At 50.7% G+C, this 22,727-nt stretch overlaps 3 protein-coding genes across 4 annotated transcripts in view; 2 read left to right on the top strand and 1 right to left on the bottom strand.

Annotated features, from left to right (window-relative positions):
• Positions 1-6,776, top strand: part of LOC134562166 (serine/threonine-protein kinase pim-1-like) — a 31,067-nt gene extending 24,291 nt beyond the window's left edge. Inside the window, exon 8 of the mRNA XM_063419592.1 lies at positions 6,581-6,776. Within this exon, the coding sequence (XP_063275662.1) occupies positions 6,581-6,776 (196 nt within the window). The remainder of the gene's footprint in view (positions 1-6,580) is intronic.
• A 1,667-nt stretch (positions 6,777-8,443) lies between these two features.
• Positions 8,444-11,588, bottom strand: LOC134562105 (zinc finger protein with KRAB and SCAN domains 1-like). 2 transcript variants are annotated; one of them, XM_063419564.1, is made up of 3 exons: positions 11,477-11,588; positions 10,807-10,888; positions 8,444-10,621 (listed from the first exon to the last, which is right to left on the bottom strand). In XM_063419564.1, exons 2-3 carry the CDS (start codon positions 10,859-10,861, stop codon positions 10,038-10,040), a joined length of 639 nt encoding a protein of 212 aa, XP_063275634.1. In that variant the 5' UTR covers positions 10,862-10,888; positions 11,477-11,588; the 3' UTR covers positions 8,444-10,037. The 2 variants fall into 2 exon arrangements, with proteins under 2 accessions (XP_063275634.1, XP_063275633.1); XM_063419563.1 differs by having other exon boundaries at positions 11,431-11,563.
• A 1,076-nt stretch (positions 11,589-12,664) lies between these two features.
• Positions 12,665-14,324, top strand: LOC134562093 (zinc finger protein 630-like). The gene is made up of 2 exons (XM_063419551.1): positions 12,665-13,170; positions 13,356-14,324. The coding sequence occupies exons 1-2, from the start codon at positions 12,996-12,998 to the stop codon at positions 13,934-13,936; spliced, it is 756 nt and encodes a 251-aa protein (XP_063275621.1). The 5' UTR covers positions 12,665-12,995; the 3' UTR covers positions 13,937-14,324.
• Positions 14,325-22,727: the final 8,403 nt, after the last annotated feature.

Below are 22,727 nucleotides of genomic sequence, written 5' to 3'. Positions count from 1 at the left end.
TGTAGCCCCAGAAAAAATACATCGGTCAGATCCTTGGAAATATTTAGGCTGGCTGATCACAAATGCACAAATTCACCCACAGAAGATCACTTTACACACCAGCATTGCCACCCTGCATGATGCCCAGAGACTTTTTGGAGACCTGCAGTGGGTTCATACCATTGTAGGAATCACCAATGATGATTTACAACCATTTTTACTGTGGCTTCATGGTGGTGATGCCAGCAGCCCCCGAAAGTGCACCCCCGAACAGCAAAGAGCTTTGGTTCAGGTATCAGAAAAGTTACAACGTGGTTGGAGTTGTCGCCATATAGAGCATCTTCCACTATCACTTTCACTTTCCAACGCTGATGCCTGTCCATTTGCCATTGTCTTTCAATGGCCAAAGAAAAAGGGGCAACACCAATCTAGGTTTGGTTCAACAGCAAGCGTGCTGGAATGGGTGTTTTTACCTGTGCAACCAAAGAGCCGTGTCATGACCAGAACAGATGCTCTTGCTGCATTGATAAAAAAGGGCAGAGGTGGAACTGTAGAGATAGATGGAAAGGAACCAGCAGATACCAGCATTCCTGTGAGAAGTGAAGATTTAGAGTGGAAGCTGAGACATTCTGTCGCAATGCAAAAAGCATTGTTGGGTTTTACAGGTGTGGTTCACAATCAGCAGCCAAAAGGCCCAATGTGGACTCTAGTCACATGCCACCAGTGGCTAGAGAGTCCTTTGTGTTCCTTGACACCAGTTAAAGGAAGAACAGTTGTTACTGATGCCAGTTGAAAAACAAGAAGGGCTGTGTATGTGTGCCAACAGCAAGGAGAAGGGATGCAACATTTACTTAAGAGTGAAGCAGGAGACAGTCTGCAAACCCTTCAACTGAGGCCAGTGTGTTGAGCTTTGCAAACCTGGAACAACAAACCTCTCAATGTTGTTCCAGACTCTTTATATGTGGTTGGAGTCGTGCAAAGAATTGAGGATGCACTCATCAGGACCACCCAGAATCCGCGCCTTGGAGAACTGCTTTTGCAATTAAGAAGTGTACTGAAACAGCATCAGCATGCCTTTTGTGTCATGCACATTCCCAGCCATCAGTGCAACAGCGGTTTAGGAGAAGGCAATGCACGAGCAGATGCTGCAGTCAGTTGCATTGCCCATATCCCTCCAGAAAACAAATTTGTGAGGGCTTGTGACAACCATGAGAATTTTCATCAAAATGCTAGGGCCCTGCGCTGACAATTCCAGATTTCCCTGAATGATGCACAAGGGATTGTGCATACCTGCCCTCAATGTAGTCATCATGGGCCTGGCCTTGGCCTGGGCCCCCAACCCAAGGGGAATGAAAGCTTTAGAATTGTGGCAGATGGATGTAACTCATGTTCCAGAATTTGGAAGACTGAAATATGTCCATGTCACTGCTGATACCTATTCTAAATTTATCTGGGCCACAGCACAGTCCGGCGAGAGAGCTTTGAGTGTCTTTGCTGAAAGACACCTGACTGTTTGTTTTGCAGTGATGGGAGTGCCTGTAGAAATTAAGACCGACAATGGGCCAGCCTATGTCAGTCAGCAAGTTGCTAGATTTATGCAAAAGTGGGGAGTCAAGCGTACCACCGGAATCCCTCACTCTCCCACTGGTCAAGCCATCGTAGAAAGAGCTAATTGGATGCTGAAAGAATATCTAGCAAAGAAAAAACAGAATGATGAAACTGATGTAACTAGTTGGTTATCCAAGCTACTGTTCACTTTAAACTATTTGTGCCTAGCAGAAGAGAAGAGCCTGCAGTTGTCACACATGACCATGCAGTGAAAGAAGGAAGACCACAAGCGATTCCAGGGCTTTTTGTATATCACAAAAATATGCCAACGGGCGAATGGCAGGGACGGAGTCCTGTGTTGTTTAATGGTCGTGGTTATCTGTGTGTTTCCACAGGAGAAGCAGGACCTGTTTGGGTGCCGAGCCGATTTACCCATGCATGTCCACAGTCAGAGATATCAGCTAACAGTGATAACCACAGTGACAGCAGTGTCTTACCTGGAGCACGTTGTGAAGACCCTGAGACTGTTGAAAATTGACTTTTGAATTAGAAAAGATAGTTATACAGTTACAGTTAAAAGATTAAGTTTAGTGATAAGTCATTTTTAGAATTTTAGTATTTAAGATTAAGTAATAGGCTTTGTTTTGCTTTTCTATGAGAGACAACCAAAACGATGAATAGAATGTTAAGTATTGAAATGTTTGTTTTAGTTAGTGCCTTAATAGAAAGAGGATCAGGAATGCTTGAGATTGACCCAAGACAAAATATGTGGGTCACTTGGGCCAATCGGTGCAAACAAGATTCATTTTGCATTTTACACCATCAAATCCTTTTCAGACTTGCTTGACTGGAGTCCCAGTAGACTCCATGACAGAGTTCAGAACCTGGTCTCAAATCAAAATTAATCCAAAGAGTGTTTTGGGAATGCAAGCTGTTGCCATTGCACAGAATCTTCAAGTTGCTAGTACTGAGCCCCAAGAACTCAATCATCTTTTGGGTTCTGTGCCAGGGAATTACTGTTTGATCTTTGCACATCTTATCATGAATTCAAGTTTGTTAATTGTAGACAAATGGCAACTGAAAAATGGCAACACTTGGTTGTCTCCCCAGTCCCCATTGTACTATAATTATACCGAGTACTGCAATAATTGGACTGAGTCTGTGACGCCATTGAAAGGTGTTGCAAGAAAATGACCGCCAGGGATTTTTCTCATTTGTGGAGATAGAGCCTGGTCTGCAGTGCCTCAAGAAGCTATAGGAGGTCCATGTTATTTTGGTAAATTACCATTGTTTGCTCCTAGCATTCATCAAGTTTTAGGGTTGTCTCGAAGACCCGACGAGTCAAACGCAGTATGTCTCAATTAAGCTCCAACTGTAAAGATCGAGTTGACTTATGGCAACCTGCAGCTGTAATATCGGCATCATTCTTTGCCCCAGGAGTTGCTTCAGCGCAAGCTCTCACGCAATTGAAAAACTTAAGCCTGCTGGACAGGAAAACAAATTAATATAACATCTAATCTACTAAGTGAGCTTGTCATAGATGTTAATGACATTTGTCATGCAGTCCTCCAAAACAGAGCAGGAATCGACTTCCTCCTTGTAGCACAAGGGCATGGAAGTGAAGAATTTGAGGGCATGTGCTGCATGAATTTATTCTCAATCGATTTACAAGCAGCTGTCACAGCTGAAAGATAATATGAGAAAACTTGTAGTGGTAGACACTCCGTTTGACAAATGGCTCACATCATGGGGTTTTACCGGGTGGATCAAGGATTTGATCTGTTTTGCTATAGTGATTCTCATTGCTATTATAGTCATCTTAATTATCGTGCCTTGCTTGTTATGATGTATGCAAAAATTAGTCAGCCGTGCCTTAAGGGCAGTTTGTATAGCTCAAAAAAAAAAAAAGAGGGAATTGTAACTGGATTTCTTCAAGATCACGGGCATGATGTGCTGTGGGAAGAAATTTGAGCTATCCCAAACTAGGCCTCAGATTTGGGCCTGTGTAGAAGTAGATAAGCTTGTGGCACAGTTAGAATTTAGGTTAAGGTGTGTGCATGCATTAGATAGGACACTTAAAGAGTAGAATCAGGGCAGCTGCTTTAAACTAAGTTTGTTTACATTTTTGTTCACGCTGAATGCCAAGTAGAATGCACCTGCAATTGTAAATTATTTCACACTGTATAAAACTAGCCATTTTCGAGAATAAAGAGGAGAATGTATGATCTGGCCATATTGGTTGTACTGTGCGTTGCTCTGTCCAGCCCCCATTAATAGCACCCTGGCTATAGATATACCCCATTCCCTACCATCCACAAGCCCCTGGGAAGATTAAAAGATATAATGGGCTGCTAAAAACTATGTTCAGGGCATTAGGTAATAGGACATGGAAGCACTGGGATGCAAACTTGGCAGAAGCCGCTTGGCTAGTCAATACTAGGGGATCTGCTAACTGCCCTGGTCCCACCCAAACTAAGCCCTTAGACACCATGGAAGGAAACAGGGTTTCTGCATTGCACATAGGGAAGTGGGTGAGGACGTCAGTGTGGATTTCTTCCCCCATGGGAAAAGGCAAACCCATTCATGGGATTGTCTTTGCTCAAGGACTTGGGTGTACTTGGTGTGTGATTCGGGAGGATGGGGAGACCCAGTGTGTACCTCAAGGAGATTTAACCTTGAGGTAAGAATAACTTATAGTGTAAGTTGTATGTTACAGGAGGTAAAGTAGCAGGAGGGACATGAACTGACAAAGAATGAATTCTGGCAAGGAGCAAGAAAAAGGCAATGTTGAACAGGGATGACACCACTGCCCAACCATCAAGTGTACTATTTCTCCTGTCCTGACCCCACCTCCTGCTGGAATGGAGATCACCCAGAGGGATGTGAAAGGACAGGCGATAGTAGTTAATAAAAAGTATGATTGGTCTAGAGAAGGCTTAAGGATTCTAGTAATAAGAGTATATAGACTATATGGGATCCCAGCATGACACAAATGGTATGGAATAAGGGGTGGAAATTGTACTGGGTCTGACCAAAGTAAAGTTCATACTCTTTACAGTGCTGTGCTTTGCATTGGTAGCTGGACAGCTGTTGATAACAGACCAGTGTTTTGGCTACTGCCAAGCAGCACTGTTCCTCTGACATTCCTTTCCACATCAAAGGGGATGGGACTGGGCAAAATCCTAGGAGGGGACACAACCAGGCCAGCTGACCCAAATTAGCTAAAGAATATTCCAAACCATATGATATCAGCTCAGATATATAAGCTAAGGGACAGAGGACAAAAGGGGATATTTGTGAGTTTTCAGTGTTTGCTGTCTGGAAGAACTCTTACAACGTGCTGAAGGCCTGCTTCCCAGGAAGTGTCTGAACATGGCTGCTGATAGGAAGTAGAGACAGACTTCTTTTTCTCTTTAGCTGTTGTGTCCGCATATCTCCGCTTATTTCTTTCTTTTACTGTAATAAAACTCCTTTATCTTATCCTGCTGGTTGTGCTTCATCTTATTCTCTGCCCTGTCCCATTGGGAAAGGGAGTGATGGAGTGACTGAGTGAGCACTTGGCACCCAGACAAGGTCAACCCACTACAGCGAGGATAATATCAACATTTTCACAAACAAATTCAGGACCTCACCAATGTAGGAGGTATCAAGTTTGTGGGATTTCCCAATGGAGTGCGGGCAAAGTCGTTCTACAGAAACAATGAGCTCATAGGTCTCTCCAACACAAGGCAGGGGGAAACTGCCCCAGCCCTGACCTCCAGAGCGCTCTTTACCTCGGTTGATACTGTTAATATCAAGCAAGGCTGGCTCAGATGTGTAGAGTCATTATTGTTTATGCAAATTAAAAACAAAGAAGGAAAGTTAAAAGCTGGATGGTACATAAGGACAGTGGGAACGACAGATTTCTTCCAAGCATGTAGTGTTGCATTTCACCCACATTAGAGACTAAATTCTACTGATTTGGACCAAGGTGGATGGGCCACCTATACTTAGCCCAGAAAAAGAACATAGATGAAAATATATGTTCAATAAATTGCCAAATGCCTCATCATCTAATTAGTGGTGTGTGTGGGTGATAGCTAGGGACAGGCGCTCGGAAGATCACGTGATGTCATGGGAAGATAAGGACCCTCCCCCCGTCCCTTCGGTGGTGGCCCCTCCTAGCCCCATTAGCTTCCCACCAACCACTGACCTTTAGATCCTTTGCCCTCCCACTGACATAGTAGAAGACCCTTTAGACTATTTAACCCCATGTGTAATACAATAAACCGCCATTTGCCGTCCACCAAATTGGTGTAAGCGTGCCGATGGACCGAGTGACTCGAGGAGTCGAGTTGCCGTGCTGACTCTTTGAAACCAGGTCGCCATTGCCTCATATCGAAGGCAACATTCTGGTGCCGAAAGCCCGGGAACAAGAAAAACGCTCGGGAGTCGGGATTTTTCGCCTGGACAGGAGCAGCGGCCGGGGCAGGCCAAAGGAACTGACCCTTGGCGGGGGAGACGTCCCCGGACCAGCGAGACTCATGGAGGCAATCGCGAAGGTCGTAAGTGTAATTCACAGACAGTAGGGGATTGAGTGCAAGCCCAGAGATTTACAACTTGCTTTGGCAAGATTACTGGAGCTTGGGGTGATAGAGCGCCCAGTAGAAATCCTCCATTCGGAGGTATGGGGGAGGTGTACACTCGCGCTGGCCGAAGATACGGAATCCACAGGGAGCGGGAAACACCTTAAAGCATGGGGGAGGGTCAAGCAAAGTTTACGGAAAGCGCTGGAAGAACAAGAGACCTGGAGTGCCGCCCGTGTGTGTTTGCTGGCCACTCCTAAGCTGGGAGTGGGGGCCACCACGCAAACGGCGTCTGAAAATGATTTATCCGAGTGCGAGAAGCCGCGGGAGCCAAGCACGCTTCCCCCCTCCCGGAGCCCGAGCCCAAAGCCCCCGGTGCCCTCAGGGAACCCCCCGACCCCCACCCCGAGCCCGTCGGCTTCCCCCCCGCCCGCGGAGCCTTCCCGGGCATCCGGAGGTCCCTCCTCAGTCCCCTTGCCGTCAATCAGTAGTTCGGTACCCGAGGCGCGGCAGCGCGTGCGATTTTTCTGGCAAGGACTGGCCGAGGAGGCCAGAGACGCCGAGCACGTGGCTCAGGAGAGCACGCGGCCGGCACCGCCACCGTACAGGTTTGAAAATGGCGCCGGCGACAGCGGGGAGGGGCGGGGTCTGAACGTTTGTGGTGGGGAGAGCCCGGAGCCGTAGGTGTGCGCCAGTGCGCATGCGCAGGGGAAAGCCGGGGAAGAGGGCGAGGAATGCGTGCTCGGACGGAACCCGCGAGCTTCTGCTGGCGCGTGCGCGCAGCAGGAGGGGAGGGGGTGCATGTTCGGAGCGGCGCCGTGAGTTCCCGCGGGCGCGTGCACACGGGAGAGCGGCGGGGGAAAGCGCGCCCGGCCCGGCGCCGTGGGCTTCCGCGGGCGCGTGCGCGCCGGGAGGCGGTGGGGAAAGCACGTTCGGGGAGGCGCTGCCGTTCCCCGCGGACGTACACACACGGGAAAGCCGCGGAGAGCGCCCGCGTGGTTCGGAGCCGTGGTTTTCCGCGGACCCGCATGCACGGGACAGCGGCGAAGAGCGCGTGCGCGCCTCGGGGCCGCGGTTTCCCGCAGGCACGCACGTGCGGGAGGGGCGCGAGGAGCACGTGTCCCGTCAGGAGCTGCGTTCAGCACTGCCAGCATTTAGGGGAGAGACCTCGCCCCGCAGGAGGCAGGGCAAGCCCAGGGGGCGGGAGCGGAGCCACCCCCGAGAGGGGGGGCGGGAGCGGAGCCACCCCCGAGAGGGGGGGCGGGAGTGGAGCCACCCCCGAGAGGAGGGGCGAGGCCAGAGCCGCACTGAACGACACTCAAACCCAGAAGTGAGCTGGCAGTGTGCCTCTGACTCCTTGTCAGACAGTACCGGCGGCAGCAGCTCCGGAGAGCAGACAGACAGTGATTGGGATTCAGAAACAAAGAGAGCAGAACCAACACGATTTAAAATGAAACCTAATAAAGCTTTCAGCCACTCCAAAAAGAGTTTACAACATGAGCCAGCCCAAGTCACTGACTGAGGAAAAATAAAAATAGCCTGTGCTGAGTGGACACCGGCTTCCACAGTGAAAGCCTTCCCAGTGAGGGTTACTAGAATAGGGGACAACCAACAAAAAATATACACGCCAGTAAATCCCAAAGACATACAAACAATTGTAAAAGCGATTCCAGAGAAAAAGAACGAACCGAGAGCACCCAAGTGTCCCACGCCAGTGAAACCCAGGCAACAACGATGCTTTTGTATGATTTTGCTATTGGGGCTGGTTGCCAGAATGCAAGCCAGCCCAGACTATTATCCTCATCAACCATTCAAGTGGGTCATGAAACACCTTTCAAATGACAAGGTGCTCAAAGAAATCACCACCCCGGGCACCCCATCCTTTGTGTTCCACATCACCGATCTGTTCCCAAGGCGACCAAAGATAGACCGCCACGCCCCACACCTCATGCACATGTACATGGCCTACTGGTGCCCAGCCTCCAACCCAGGGAAAAGGTACTGCAACTACCCGGGGTGGGGCCACTGTGGTTACTGGGGCTGTGAAACCATTGTTACAGATGCCAGACCATCAGGATATGGGTGGGACCCACAGGAACCCGATAAATTCTTACAGTTCTCCTAGGCACCCACCGGCTGTAACAAACCCTTCTTCAGGTCAGGGTTCCATTGAAACTATTATCAGGACCCTACACGCCGGACATGCACTGATTATAACATAACTGTTTTACAACCAGATCACCCTAGCTGGGCCACAGGCAGGACGTGGACAGTAGTCCTCCAGTCACCAAAAGAATGGGTGAATGTACAGATTATTAGACTCCAGCCGCCAGTGCCCCGGGCGGTCGGACCCAAAGAAATTATTAGAGACTCACAAAAAAGGAAAAGCACAATCCACCCCAAATCTTTGCCCACAAAAGTCACCAATACCCCGACCAGCTATGCAGATGCCTTTCAGATAGACCACTTAGCCGTGTCTGACCCGAATCCCATTTTCCGCATGCTAGAAGCTACCTTTTCATCTCTGAATGAATCCAACCCAAACCTAACCAATCCATGCTGGCTCTGTTACGATGTTAAACCTCCTTTCTATGAAGGAGTTGCTCTAAACATCCCATTCAGTTATTCCACAGCTGATGTCCCCCACCAGTGCAAGTGGGACACTCCCCGCAGAGGAATCACCTTGAGTCAAGTCACGGGTCAGGGAAAATGCTTTAGCAGTGCAACTTTAGCCAAGCAGAAGGGAAATGTTTGCACCGAAGTTGTCAAACCTGACAAGAAGATCAATAAGTAGGTGATCCCAGCTGCATCCGGAATGTAGGTTTGTCAACGGTCTGGAGTGAGTCCTTGTGTGTCCCTGGCCAAATTCAATGACTCTGATGATTTTTGTATCCAAGTTCTGATTGTTCCTAGGGTCTTGTACCGCTCAGACGAAGAGGTGTGTCAACTTTCCGAAGAACCGAGCCGGCTCCACAAGCGAGAGATAATAACAGGGGTAACCATCGCGATGCTGCTCGGCCTGAGAGCAGCCAGTACAGCCACAGGTGTCTCAGCCCTCGTGACCCAACACCAAAGACTTTCTCAATTACAAATGACTATCGACGAAGACTTGCAGAAGATCGAGAAATCCATCTCCTTCCTGGAGAAATCGGTTTCCTCACTTTCAGAAGTCGTCCTGCAGAACAGGCAGGGACTAGACCTCCTGTTCATGCAACAAGGAGGCTTGTGTGCCGCCTTGAAAGAAGAATATTGCTTTTATGCTGATCATACAGGAGTCGTTAAAGACTCCATGGCAGAACTCCGAGATAGACTGGCTCAGAGAAAGAAAGACAGGGAAGCCCAACAGGGCTGGTTCGAGTCCTGGTTCGATCAATCGCCATGGCTCACCACCCTAATTTCCACATTGATAGGTCCACTGGCAATGTTACTCTTAGCTCTCGCCATTGGACCATGCCTGTTAAACAAGCTGGTCACATTTATTCAAACACGCCTAGAACGGGCCAACATTCTATTTGTAGGACAGCAACAATTGTTGTAAACCAAACTGTGAACACTGCCAGTTGCAAAGTTCTGCCTAGTCAGCTTCGCAGAATTTACTCAAGTTTTCCAAACCCCTTCTTTTTTTTTATCAAGTTACTACCTTGTACCCCTTTTCTCCAATGCCTCTAACTACCTCATTTTTTTTTGTGAAAAGGGGGGGGGGAGATGTGTGGGTGATAGCTAGGGACAGGCGCTCGGAAGATCACGTGATGTCACGGGAAGATAAGGACCCTCCCCCCGTCCCTTCGGTGGTGGCCCCTCCTAGCCCCATTAGCTTCCCACCAACCACTGACCTTTAGATCCTTTGCCCTCCCACTGACATAGTAGAAGACCCTTTAGACTATTTAACCCCATGTGTAATACAATAAACCGCCATTTGCCGTCCACCAAATTGGTGTAAGCGTGTTAATGGACCGAGTGACTCGAGGAGTCGAGTTGCCGTGCTGACTCTTTGAAACCAGGTCGCCATTGCCTCATATCGAAGGCAACAGGCCGTTTCCCAGTGTGGATCCTCTTGTAGACAATCAGGTTGGAGCTGTCAGCAAAGCTCTTCCCACACTCCCCACACTCATAGGGCCGTTCCCCAGTGTGGACTCTCTGGTGGCGGAGCAGGTTAGAGGTGTCCCTGAAGCGCTTCCCACATTTCCCACACTCGTAGCGCCGTTCCCCAGTGTGGATCTTCTGGTGCCGGACCAGGCTGGACTTTGCACAGAAACTCTTCCCACATTCCGAGCACTGGTGCAGCTTCTTGCCATTGTGAAGCTGTTCATGCACCACCAGCTCAGAGCTCTGGCCACATCTCTGGCTGCCTTCCTGACACAGGGTGGGTCCTTCCTCCTTGGAGCGCCCTGGCATGGGTTTGGAGCCCCTCCTCGGGCAGGATCTCCGCGGCTTTTCCTCCCCGTTGCATTCCTGTGCCATGGAGCCACTCAAAACAGCCTCTTCCACGAGGTTCTGCTGAGGGGATTTGTCCTCCCTGGGCTCCTTGTCTGGGGGAGGAAGGACAAGGACAGGATGGGATTTGCCTCCGTGCCAGAGGCAAGGGCAAGGAGATCCCCCCAGTGCATCCCCGGCAGGACGGCGTCGGCAGCGGGGTTGTCCTGCAGCCGGGGCCAGGCTGGGCTGGGAGATGGAGCAGGAGAGAGGGGCAAAGGGGCACTGACTTCCTCCTCACCTGCCTGGGGTTCCCGGGACAACTTCCTCCTCCTCACAGCCTTCTCTTCCTCCATCCAGCCAAAGTCTGGCAATGGGAATTCCTGGTGTGGGAAAGACATTCTGTGAGTGCATTGGCTTTGAAGGTCCTGCTGTCCAAATCATCTCCAAAAGTCACGGTGTGTCTGGTGTCCATAAAATCCTCCAAATCAAGGAGTCCAAAAACACTCTCCCAGGGCTTCCCTGTTTCCAGTGTCCTTCCTTTGGGGTTATGGGAGTCCCTCTTCTCAGAGCTGCTGGGGGGCCCGTGGGTCCTGGGGATCCCCCCTCTCCCGCTTCCTGCTTCGGCTCACTCAGGGGGTTTTGGGGCTGCCAGGGCTCATCCTGCCCTGATTCTGACTCGGCTCCCAGCTGTCCCAGGGTCCCCTTCCTCAGCATTCCCCCACTCCAGCCACTCAGCGCTTCTTCCCCCACTCCCCGACAACACTTTCACGCTCGGGGGGCCCGGACCCCCCTCATCTCCAGCCTCCACCACCCCTCCACAAACACTCCACGCTGCAATCTGCGAGTTCCAAACCCCACATTCCTTCCCCTCCCACACCCCACACCCCCCCAAAAATAAAAAGCCAAAAGCCCCCAACCGTACCGGGGATCCCGGGATAGATTTGGGGCGAGCTTCCCCTCCCCGTCACCTGCGGGCTGCCGGGCAATGCGATGCGGTCGCGCCCAGCGGAGCTGCGGCCTCAGCGGGCTCGCCGTGGAACACCGACCCTCTCCCGCTGCCCCTCCTCTCGGTGCTCCTCGTGTTGCTGCTCCTCCCCTTCGTCTCTCCCTCCTCTTCCTCCCGCCCTTCCTCCGCCCCCAGCCCGGGCCCCCCTTTCCCGCCCGCTCTGCCCCGCGGCCGCCGCAGCGCCGCTGTTGGGTAGGGGGGAGCCCCCGGGAGCCCCCGGGGATGGGCGGGGGGCTCGGGGCTCCCCCCAGGGCAGACCCGGCCGTGCCGTCCCCCTGCCCCCCGAGCCCAAACTCCGCTCCCGGGGGTGCCTGGCTGCCAGGGGTGGCACAGGGGGGTGGGAGTGGGGAGCGCTGGGCGCTGCGGGGGCAGCTGCAAGCCAGAGGTGTTTCCCATTGCTTTTTCTCTCTGACACCGCTTTCCTATTTCTCTGCCACACACTTCTGGTTCAATGGGAGAAACGAAGCACACTCCTCTTAAACTGTTAAGCGTTTTAATAAATGATAATAAGGGTGCACAGTGTCCCCAAATCCCCTACCCATCCCTGGCGGGGTCTCCCCACCCAAACGCCGGTGCTGCAGCGGCCGCGGTCCGGGGAAATGGGGGGAAGGGGGGTCGTGCTGGTGGTGGAGGAGGAGGAGGAGGAAGAGGAGGGAGAAAGGAGGAGGAGGAGCCGGAACAGGAAAAGAGCGACGGAGTTCGACCAGGGGCGCGCAGAGCCCTAAGCACCTCCGGCCCCCGCAGCATTGCCGGTGACCAGGGAGAGGGAGCTCACCCCAAATCTGTCCGGGGGTCCCCGAGAGGTTTGGGGTTTGGTTTTGGTTTTTTTTTGGGGGGGGTGGGTTTTTGGAATGGTGTTGGGAGCTAAGAGATTCCAGAATCGCGCCGCAAATATCTTTGCATGTTCCTGGGAGGTTTGGGGGAGGAGATGGGGATATTTTCAGATCTTGCAGGAGTGCAAAGCTGAGCCGTAGCTGCCCCTGGGTAGATTTTGGGGTCCCACGCAGCGATCGCGCGGTGCCGGCGGGGCGGGACGTTGGTTTTGGGGATCCCGGGAGAGGCGGGGGATGAAGGGCGGGAGGCCCGGAGTGGGGAGCGGGGCGATGGCCGAGCTGGGGCAGCTCCGGCAGCCTGGAGGGGTGGTGGAGGCTGGAGATGAGGGGGGTCCGGGCCCCCCGAGCGTGAAAGTGTTGTCGGGGAGTGGGGGAAGAAGCGCTGAGTGGCTGGAGTGGGGGAATGCTGAGGAAGGGGACCCTGGGACAGCTGGGAGCCGAGTCAGAATCAGGGCAGGATGAGCCCTGGCAGCCCCAAAACCCCCTGAGCGAGCCGAAGCAGGAGGCGGGAGAGGGGGGATCCCCAGGACCCACGGGCCCCCCAGCAGCTCTGAGAAGAGGGACCCCCATAACCCCAAAGGAAGGACACTGGAAACAGGGAAGCCCTGGGACAGTGTTTTTGGACTCCTTGATTTTTTGGAGGATTTTATGGACACCAGACATGCGGTGACTTTTAGAGATGGACTTGGACAGCAGGACCTTCAAAGCCAATGCACTCATAGAATGTCTTTCCCACGCCAGGAATTCCCAGTGCCAGACTTTGGCTGGGTAAAGGAGGAGAAGGCTGTGAGGAAGAGGAGGATTCCTGCGGATCCCCAGGCAGGTGAGGAGGAAGTCAGTGCCCCTTTGCCCCTCTCTCCTGCTCCATCTCCCAGCCCAGCCTGGCCCCGGCTGCAGGACAACCCCGCTGCCGACGCCGTCCTGCCGGGGATGCACTGGGGGGATCTCCTTGCCCTTCCCTCTGGCACGGAGGCAAATCCCATCCTGTCCTTGTCCTTCCTCCCCCAGACAAGGAGCCCAGGGAGGACAAATCCCCTCAGCAGAACCTCGTGGAAGAGGCTGTTTTGAGCGGCTCCATGGCACAGGAATGCAACGGGGAGGAAAAGCCGCGGAGATCCCGCCCGAGGAGGGGCTCCAAACCCATGCCAGGGTGCTCCAAGGAGGAAGGACCCACCCTGTGCCAGGAAGGCAGCCAGAGATGTGGCCAGAGCTCTGAGCTGGTGGTGCATGAACAGCTTCACAATGGCAAGAAGCTGCACCAGTGCTTGGAATGTGGGAAGAGTTTCTGTGCAAAGTCCAGGCTGCTCCGGCACCAGAAGATCCACACTGGGGAACGGCGCTGTGAGTGTGGGAAATGTGGGAAGCGCTTCAGAGACACCTCTCACCTTATGATCCACCTGAGAGTCCACACTGGGGAACGGCCCTATGAGTGTGGGGAGTGTGGGAAGAGCTTCACTATGAGCTCCAGCCTGATTGTCCACCAAAGGATCCACACTGGGGAACGGCCCTATAAATGTGGAGAATGTGGGAAAGGCTTCAGAAAGAGCTTTCACCTGAAACGCCACCAGATGCTCTGCACTGGAATCTGACCCTGGGTGTGTGGGCAGTGCGGGAACAGCTTCTGTGACAGCTCTGGCCTGATCATGCAGCAGACAGTGCACACTGGGGAATGCCCCTACACGTGCTCAGAATGTGGGAAGAGCTTCATGCAGCACTCCAAGCTGTTTGTCCACCGGCAGATGCACAGCGGAGAGAGGCCCTAACAGTGTTGTGAGTGTGGGAAGAGCTTGTCCCAGAGCTGTGCTGTGACCCAAGAGCAATGGAGGCAGCAGGAAGGGAAGCCCTACAAGTGCCCCGCGTGCGGGAAGAGCTTTGTCCGCTGCTCCAACTCCATCCCCCGTTGGAGGAGCCCATTGGATGATCCCCAGTGAGCCCCATTGGGCAGAGCCTTGGAGATCCATGGTCCTGGTGATCCATGGTGGGAAGACGGCTGGTGGTCTCCACATCTTCCTGGCCCCCTGTGGGCACCTGGATGCAAAAGGAGCTCAAGGGGACGTGGCCATGGATGGTGACATGGACATGGGTGGGGACATGGAGAGCCAAGATTGGGGGCATGGTGGGGATACGGGCATGGGTGGGGACATCAGGGCACACAGACATGGGTGGGGACATGGGCTGAACTTCCAGGGAATGTGGGGCACGGTGGGTTTAAGTGAACTCAGGGCTCTTGAGAGGGGCATGGGGTGCTGTGTCATGAAACTGAAATTCCAGATCATCCCAGCGTGTGCCGTGGATCCCAGAGGGGAATTCCCAAGGCTCCCAGGGTGCCGGTTCTGCCCTGCTGCCCAGGGGAGCTGTGCCCAAGGGGCAGGTGACAAGGTCCTGAAGCTGTGTAGGCTGACAAAACAGACAGCAAAGGTTGGTTTGCTGGACATTTTCCAGCCCATTGCCAGCTCAGAGCAGAGGGAAGAAGAAAAGGAAAGCGAGTCCCTGACAGAATCCCAGAACCATTGCAGTGGGAAGGGCCCCTGGCCGTGGGCTGCAGGGCCAGGAAGGAGAGACGCCTCTACCCCAGTGAGGTGCACATGAGACCACAGCAGCACAGCCTATGGATTTTATTGAACATGTGTTTAATTGAATGTTATAAACAGTCATGTAGTAGTTGGATTTTCTATAATTTATTTCCTTTAATTATAAATTAGTATTTTCCTGTGAATAAATATGGTAAGTTCCACACTGCTTTGAAGTAGGATAATATTTGTAAATTCTTGTGAGCTGTTTTAAAGGGGAAGCAAGGCTTTCACAAGATGTAAGTGCGCTTGCAAAGGGTGTATTTTAAGATATAATTATTATTGCAGTATATATGTCCAAATAGTATAAATGGAATGCAAAAGTGCATAAAAGGAGAAATAGCAAAACCCCTTAAAGTGGCATCTGAAGACCACCCTAGACCTCCAACGTGTTCAACTCTTGAAGTGTGCAAGGTTGCAGAAAATCTGAATTAAGATTGTGGTCAACCAGCTCAAACTAAATCTGCTCAGTCACTTGGGGAAATAATACATCTGCAATGGTATAAAGGACTGCAGACTGAAGCAGTGGGTGTGTACTGGCTTTGCAGGCACCTGTGTCTTTTGCTTTCTGTTTTATCTCTCATTATGCTTTATTAAAATGCTTAGAATTTTTCAGAGGAGTGTGCTTCATTTGTCACACTGAACAAGAAATGTGACGTAGAGAAATAGGAAGGAGGTGTCAGAGAGGAAAAGAAATAGAAATTCCTCTGGCTGCGACTGCACAGCTGCTGGGCAGACCCACAGAGCCCAGCACTCCCCACTTCCACCTGTTAAAAATGACATTATTTTATAAAAATAACATTGGGTTCTGCATTTATGTATTAGCTTTTGCATGTTATTATTGATCGTAAGTATTTAAATATGGTACAAATTGTAACTCTTTTGAACTGATTGTTAGTACAATATAATCTATCAGTTTTAGTAGGAACTGTATTGCTCACAGAAATAGTAGTGTAATAAATATAATGTCTGTGTATTGCTTATAGAAATAACGGTGTGATGAGCAGATTGTACTCTAGACCTTAGCAAAACAGAAGCTGTGCAAAGGCTTTTGTGTGAGTAGGAAGAAGAGTGTGAGGCCATGCACTGCCTGCCCTGCCCAAGGGATAACAGTGACACAAGACAGAGCACCGGAGGAGACTGGGGGAGAGCTCGTTAACTCCTGTGATCAGAAAAGTGTGAAACACCAAGGATGAAATCACGGGAAGGAATCAAATTGATTCACTTGATCTCAGGATGTCACACCGGTGAGCCAGCATGGGAAACCTGAACACGAAGAGCCTCTGCGAAATCCAAGGCTCTGGGGACTGTTTAAACAGTGTATAAGCTAATGGATATGGATGTAACCCCAGCAATATAACAGTATATGGAGAACATGATTTTAAGGTTTTTTTAGTGCTCTTTGGCCATGCGTCAAAACCCACCCAGAGCTGGAAATACTGCCCTTCTTTTACCCTGTTTTTAAACTAAAATATTCTAAAGAGTGAGCTTTGTTTTTCACAAGGAGCAGTGAAGCCCCTTTGGAACCAACTCTTTTTGTCTCTGCTGCCCCTCCAGCACCAGGAACCCACCCGGGAGCTGCCTGGGACCCATCTTGGAGCACTGGTCACTGGGCCCTGTTGCTGGGGGCAGGTTCCAAGTAAACAATCGCTGGGAGCTGTTGCTGGGGACAGGGGCTGTGTCACAGTGGGGACAGGGGCTGTGTCACAGAGAAGCCCTTTGTGACACCCCACTGCAGCCCCTGTGCTCAGTGTTCAGCAGGACAGGACAGGAACACAGAGCTGGTGAGGAGTCTCTGCTCAAAAGCTTGAGACCTTCCCTGCTTCCTCAGCTGCCTGTGGAGCTGAGGTTTTTCCCCAAAGATTCCCATTTCCCCCTTCTCCACTTCCAGCCTTTTCCTTCCTGCTGAAGGATGGAGAAGAAACCCCCGAGGCAGCCCAGGGTGGCCTGGCAGGAGGACGGGGATCCCCAGGACAGCAGCTCCCCAGTGCAGCCCTACAAGGTGACAATGGTGCAGCCCCTGCAGGCGGGTGAGTGAGGGGCCCTGCTGTGCTGGGTGAAATTTTCCCCTGCAGCCCCCAGAGTTCCTAGGCTGGCTCAGATCCTAGAGGGCTTTGGAGGAATATTTCAGGGACAAGGCAAAAGATTCCAAAAGAGGCTCTAACCCCCAGATGTAGTCCAAGACATTTATTCTCAATGGTTTCTGAAATGAATACCCTCCCCCCCAGATGAAGAGTAGTAATAGTTAAAAAGAGTTAAAGATACTGGAACTATGACTTACCTGTTTGTAACCAGTTTGTTCTAAGTTGTTTTACAGTAGGAGTTCTGTGACCCCAGTTCCTGTTTCCCTGCTGTTTCTCCCCTGTCCCTGTTGTGTGCCACCTCCGCTGCTGCCCACCTGCCCATCGAACCAGAGACACCGCCTTCGCTGCTGCTGCTCCGCCTCTTCAGCCTGTGGAGCAGTTGCTGGCTCCGCCCAGGAACGTGGCTGCTGTTGCCTTGGTCCTGCTGCTCCTCCGCTGCCCATCAAACTATTGCCGACCCAGCCCACAATGCAAAGACACAGAGGCTCCCGAGGTGCACTGCTCCACCAGGAAGTCCAGCTGGGGAGGAGAACTCCCCAGAACGACTGACCAGCACCGGACTGGAGCCCACAAGTGACACCATTGGGTCGGCCAACCCCTCAGCCACCAGCCAGAGTCACCAGGCGGAGTTGCCTGCTTCCTCGCCCTCAATACAGAATGCTCCAAGACCGAGACACCCCTAGACCAAATGAGCCAAAGGGAGGCTCTTTGCGCACTCTCGCGAGGATGGAAGCCCCGGCTCTGCAGCACCAGCAGCAGGACCGAAGACTCCTTCTCTGGAGCAGCATCTCTGTGGGAGCGTGTGCGCAGCCCTCGAGCGCCCCTTTAAAAGAGCTGATTAATAAAGGCGTTGTGTTGGAGCAGAAGGTCTCCTGGCCCTATTTATAACAGTTTCCAGGGGCGAAAGAGAACGAATGAGGAAGAGCAGGGCCTTATCTAGACTCCTGCCAAGGAAGAGATAGTTGGAACTCAGCCAGTAGGGTCAGAAAGGGGAGGAAGGGTTAAACTACATGGTTACAGACTCCAGGGGTCTTTCGAGGGCAAAAACCGTTCCCCAGAGAAATACAACAGCTGGGATCGTACCCTGCACAATGCTGGGATCTCTTTTCCCTGGCACACAGCAGCTGGGAGCCCGGGGGTGGCTGTGATGCCTCAGTGCCGAGGCTGCTCAGGGCTGAATGCCTCTGCCAAGGAGGGGCTGAGCAGAGGGGCCCCAGCTCCCGCTCCAGGGCCAGGGCAGTGAGCAGCAGCTGGGCTGGCAGGAGGCAGGGATGCCACGGGGCGCTGCACCTTTCCTGTCCCCCTGCCAGCGCATTCCTCAGCCCAGGGCACGGGGGCTTTGCCCTCCACACTGTTCTCCAGCACGGCAGCTCCTCTGCTGGGCACCCTCCAGCCAGGATCCGCATGGGAAGGCTGTGCCAGCAGAACAGGCACAGGCCTAGGAGGAGGGCAGATCTTCCCCTGCTCTCGGCTGTTGCCAGATCCTCTGTAGCCCTCCCTCCTCTCTGTTAGATGCCAGTGGGTTGCCTGTGTATGAAGCGGAACAGGAGGCCATGGCATTCATCCAGACCTTTGTCAGCCTCTCTTGCCCGGTAACTGCAGCCCGTTGGATGGTGGCTGTGCCCTGCTGCTCCCCCAGGGCTCTGGTCCTGCTGGCCATGTGTCCCCCCCTCAGACACCCCATTGTCTCTCTGTCCCCTGGCTGCCAGATGAAGGACACCAAGCTGAAGTTCCTCGAGAGCGTCTGCACCCCGTGCAGAAGTGCCACGGAACGTGGCTCATTGCTAGGCCTGGAGCTCTTCTGCCGCGGACACAAACTGGCAGAGAAGATCAAGGTGAGGGGCACCTGGTGCTCTGGGGAAGGGGGCAGGGAACCCTCGGGGAAGAGGGCAGTGCTTGCAGGGTGAGGAGCTGCCAGGTCCCAGCCCAGCTGTGCTTGACAGGAGCTGCTGAACGAGGAGCCCCAGAACCAGATGCGCACGGAGGTGCGGCTGCTCGCCTTCTCGGCCATCACTGCTCTCAGGTACCTGCTTATCCCTCTCAGGGACTCCAGCCCAGCACCCCGTGGCCCTGAGACGCCGCTCCCATCACCAGTGTGCAGCTGGGCCCTCTCTCTTTGCAGCTCTGTGGTGTCGGTGCTGCAGGACAGCACACAGCTGATGAGCTCCTGCTTTCGGAGTGTCCTCTGTCTTCCTCCAGAGGAGGACGTTATGACCCTGGAGGCTTCCCTCTATACTCAGGTAAGTGCTGGGTGATCTGCAGGAACCCCAGGCCCTCTGGGCTGCTCTTGGCCACCCTGTGCTGCTTCACCATCAGAGATCCAAGGCATGGCAGGGTCTTGCTTTGCTTTCCCACCCTCCTCCCTCCATCCCCTTCCCAGGGCTGCCGTGCCTGCAGGACACTGCCTGTCCCTGGGTGTCCCAGACAGTGCGGACATCCTGCCCTATTAGTGATTGATGAGAGACAGGGAGACTGATTCGATGATCGGAATTCCATTTTACTCAGGTTTCCCAAAAACTTACATACTATTTCAAACAGGTTAATAATTTCTACTACAATAATCAGGTTAAAAACCACACAGAAAGCTCATGCATTTTACAACAATTCTTTGCTTGCAGAAGTTGATTGAATCTTCTCTCTTCCCTTAAGCAGGTGTAATCCCATGTTCTGTAATTTTCCCAGTTCTGTTTGTTCCTGCCATGGCATTTTGGTTATCAAACTAGCTATGCTAATCAAGTCTGTTTGACTCTCTGTCTTGTGTATTCCCATATCTCCCCCTTCTGTATTAAAACAAGAACACCCCCTTGATGGCTTTATCAATTAATCTCTGCACACACTGAAACAAGCAAGTATGATAACTAATACAATTATTATTAAAATCATTACATGCATTCCTATCCTAAGAAAATCTTGTAGCCAAGGGGTCAAACCCCAGCCACTAAACAGGTTATCTAGCCAAGATCCAGATTCTACTTTTAGTTTAAATACATTGTAAAATATAAGGAATGATTATAACAATACATAATATAATGCTTAATACATATAAGCTTGTTTTAACTAAATTTCTAATCTATTTATGGAGTCTTTAGCTTATAGGAGTTTATTCAACTATTCAAATCTATCCTCTGTTTGCAGGTTTTACACTTTCTTTCAGGGCTTAGGCTTCACGATTCTTGGAACATAAACTGAATCTGTTACTAGATTAAAAGGAACAGAAAAATTTTGAAAAGCTCCGACAACAGTAGCAAGTTCAATAATTTGAGGGGATTTAAGTCTGTCGTTGAACAATTCAAGAAATTAAAAACATACAGGGCTTTGCATAATCTTTCAGCAGGAGTGTCCCTGGCTCCCCCCTTTTGTTGTAACAGAAGACGTTTCAGAGAGCCATGGGCGTGTTCTGTAATTGACTGTCCTGTAGGTTAGTGAGGTATCCCTCTTTTGTGGGTGATACCCCATAAGGAGAAGAAGTTTGCAACTCTACAGGAAATGTATGCGGGTCCATTATCTGTCTTAATCTGTTGCAGAATTCCTAAGGTGGCAAAGGCAGCAGCGAAATGATGGCAGGTGTCTTTCCCTGTCTCTCCCGTGTGAGCTGAGGCAAACAGAGCACCTGAAAAGGTATCAACAGAAGCATCCACAAATTTCAAGTGGCTGAATTCAGGAATGTGTGTCACATCTGTCTGCCAAATTTGTAGGCTCTGTAGACCTCTCGGCTTGACCCCTGTGTTCACATTAGGAAGGAAGCAACGCTGACAGTCAGGGCATATGAAATTATATTAGAGGCTTGTGCTGGAGTTAATTTAAAAGTCTTACCAAAGCTCCAGCATTTCGGTGAAAAAAGGAGTGACTCAGTTTAGCTTGCTCTATTTTGTTAGGCAAAACATGCTGCACTGATAAGGTTAACAAGTCTGCCTGGGTGTTACCTTCAGTGAGAAAGCTGGGTAGACTGGAATGTGACCTGATATGCATCACAAAGTAAGGAGCTGTAGTTTTGTCTAACAGGGAGACCAGCAGTTTTAACTAGGAAAAAAGAATATAATTTTTAACATTTTTCACAACAGAATTCTCTGCTCTCTGTACAATCCCTGAAACATATGCAGAGTCAGTAATCAGATTAAAAGGTGTGCTGAATTTCTGAAACACTCTGACCACGGCAGCTAACTCCACTATTTGTGGAGACCCTTCAACAACAGCAATATCAGATTGCCAAGTTCCAGTTTCAGGGTCCCTCCATACAATCACTGATTTATGGGTTTTCCCAGACCCATCTGTGAATAATGTCATAGCTTGCAAAGGACTCTTCTCACTTCTCTTTGGCTTGGGGATTAAATTAAAACACAATAATTTGTGTTTAGGCGGATGGATAGATATCTGCCCTGGGTAATTTGTTAAAGCAATTTGCAATTTTTCAGACATCTGTAGCAACCAATTCAAATAAAACATTGTGAGAGGTAGATAGATACGATCAAAATCTTTCCCAGCCAAAGAGGTCAGTCTTTGCCGAGCCTTGACAATCAGCATGGCCATAAATTCATCTTGCATGGGAATAATCTTGGGCATATTGTTAGGCAAAAAGACCCATTTGATAATTAGCAGAGGGTCTGGTTTTTCTGAGTCCCACTGAAATATTAAGGCATAAGGCTGTTTGTTGGGATTTAGAATGATTAGCCACAAGGGCAGTTCGGTAGCCCACCTGGCTAATTGCCTCTGAGAGATAGCATCAGCTGCCTTTTGAAGCGCAATTTGTGCTTCTCTGTTTAAGCTGTCTGGGTGATAAGAGGTTGGGCTCTCTTCCCAGGAGGGCAAACAATGACTCTAAATCTGCATTTGAAATCCCAAGCAAGGGACAGACCCAATTTATTGTTCCCAGCAATTTTTGTGCATCATGTAAAGTTTTGATTTCCATTGAAATTTGCAAGGGTTGTGTAGAAATAGGATGCATGCCTATTCGCCAGCCCAAATATTTCCAGGAAAATGTCTTTTGAACTAAAAATCAAACTGGTGATCACAATCTTTGTCAAAAGCATGTAAGTTTAACAGGCTATATCTGAGCACTAGAAACAATTCTCAGTAAATATCATGATAGTCAGGAAATCATCATATATCCTTATTCTCAGTGGCAGTAAGCTACTGTGCTCTAATTGTTCAGGTGGATTAAACTTATATACACACATTAATAGTTGAATTTGTGCATTATTTCTGATGCATCTTGATGGATCACACTGACAGCAAATACCTCGTCTTTTATGAGATGCACAGTACTACAGTATCTCACATTCAACACATTTGCATTCAACCTAGGTTTGATGACAAACTAAACAAGAGAAGGAGAGAAGCAGTTCTACGTTAAGTTCTCACTCAAAGGCTGTAACTATTTGTTTAGAGTTCATCAAGAACAGTTTAAAAGACTGAAAACATAAAAGAAGAGCTTTCTGCAGTCTTCTCAGCAGGGGTGCCATCCTCTACTTCCCCTTTCCTGTTAAGAACTTAAGAGACATTAATTTACCAAACTTGTTTTTTTACTTTTTTTTTTCTTTTTTTTTCTTTTTTTTTTTTCAGGTTAGTTTTAAAGTCGCACAAGTTAATGATGAAAAGAACAGGGCATATGCCTTTATTAATATTCAGCTCTTTATTAAAGTCATCAGCAGGATTGCAGAGTCCAAAGGTGTTGTTGCAGTTCTTCGCTCAGCTGCCCGCAGTAGGTGCCAAGTCCTTGTCTCCACAGG

Source organism: Prinia subflava, chromosome 26 (genome assembly GCF_021018805.1).
Source record: "Prinia subflava isolate CZ2003 ecotype Zambia chromosome 26, Cam_Psub_1.2, whole genome shotgun sequence".
Lineage (NCBI taxonomy): Eukaryota > Metazoa > Chordata > Aves > Passeriformes > Cisticolidae > Prinia > Prinia subflava.
The sequence above is the reverse complement of the archived record's forward strand: the minus strand, read 5'-3'. Positions and strand labels throughout refer to the sequence as shown.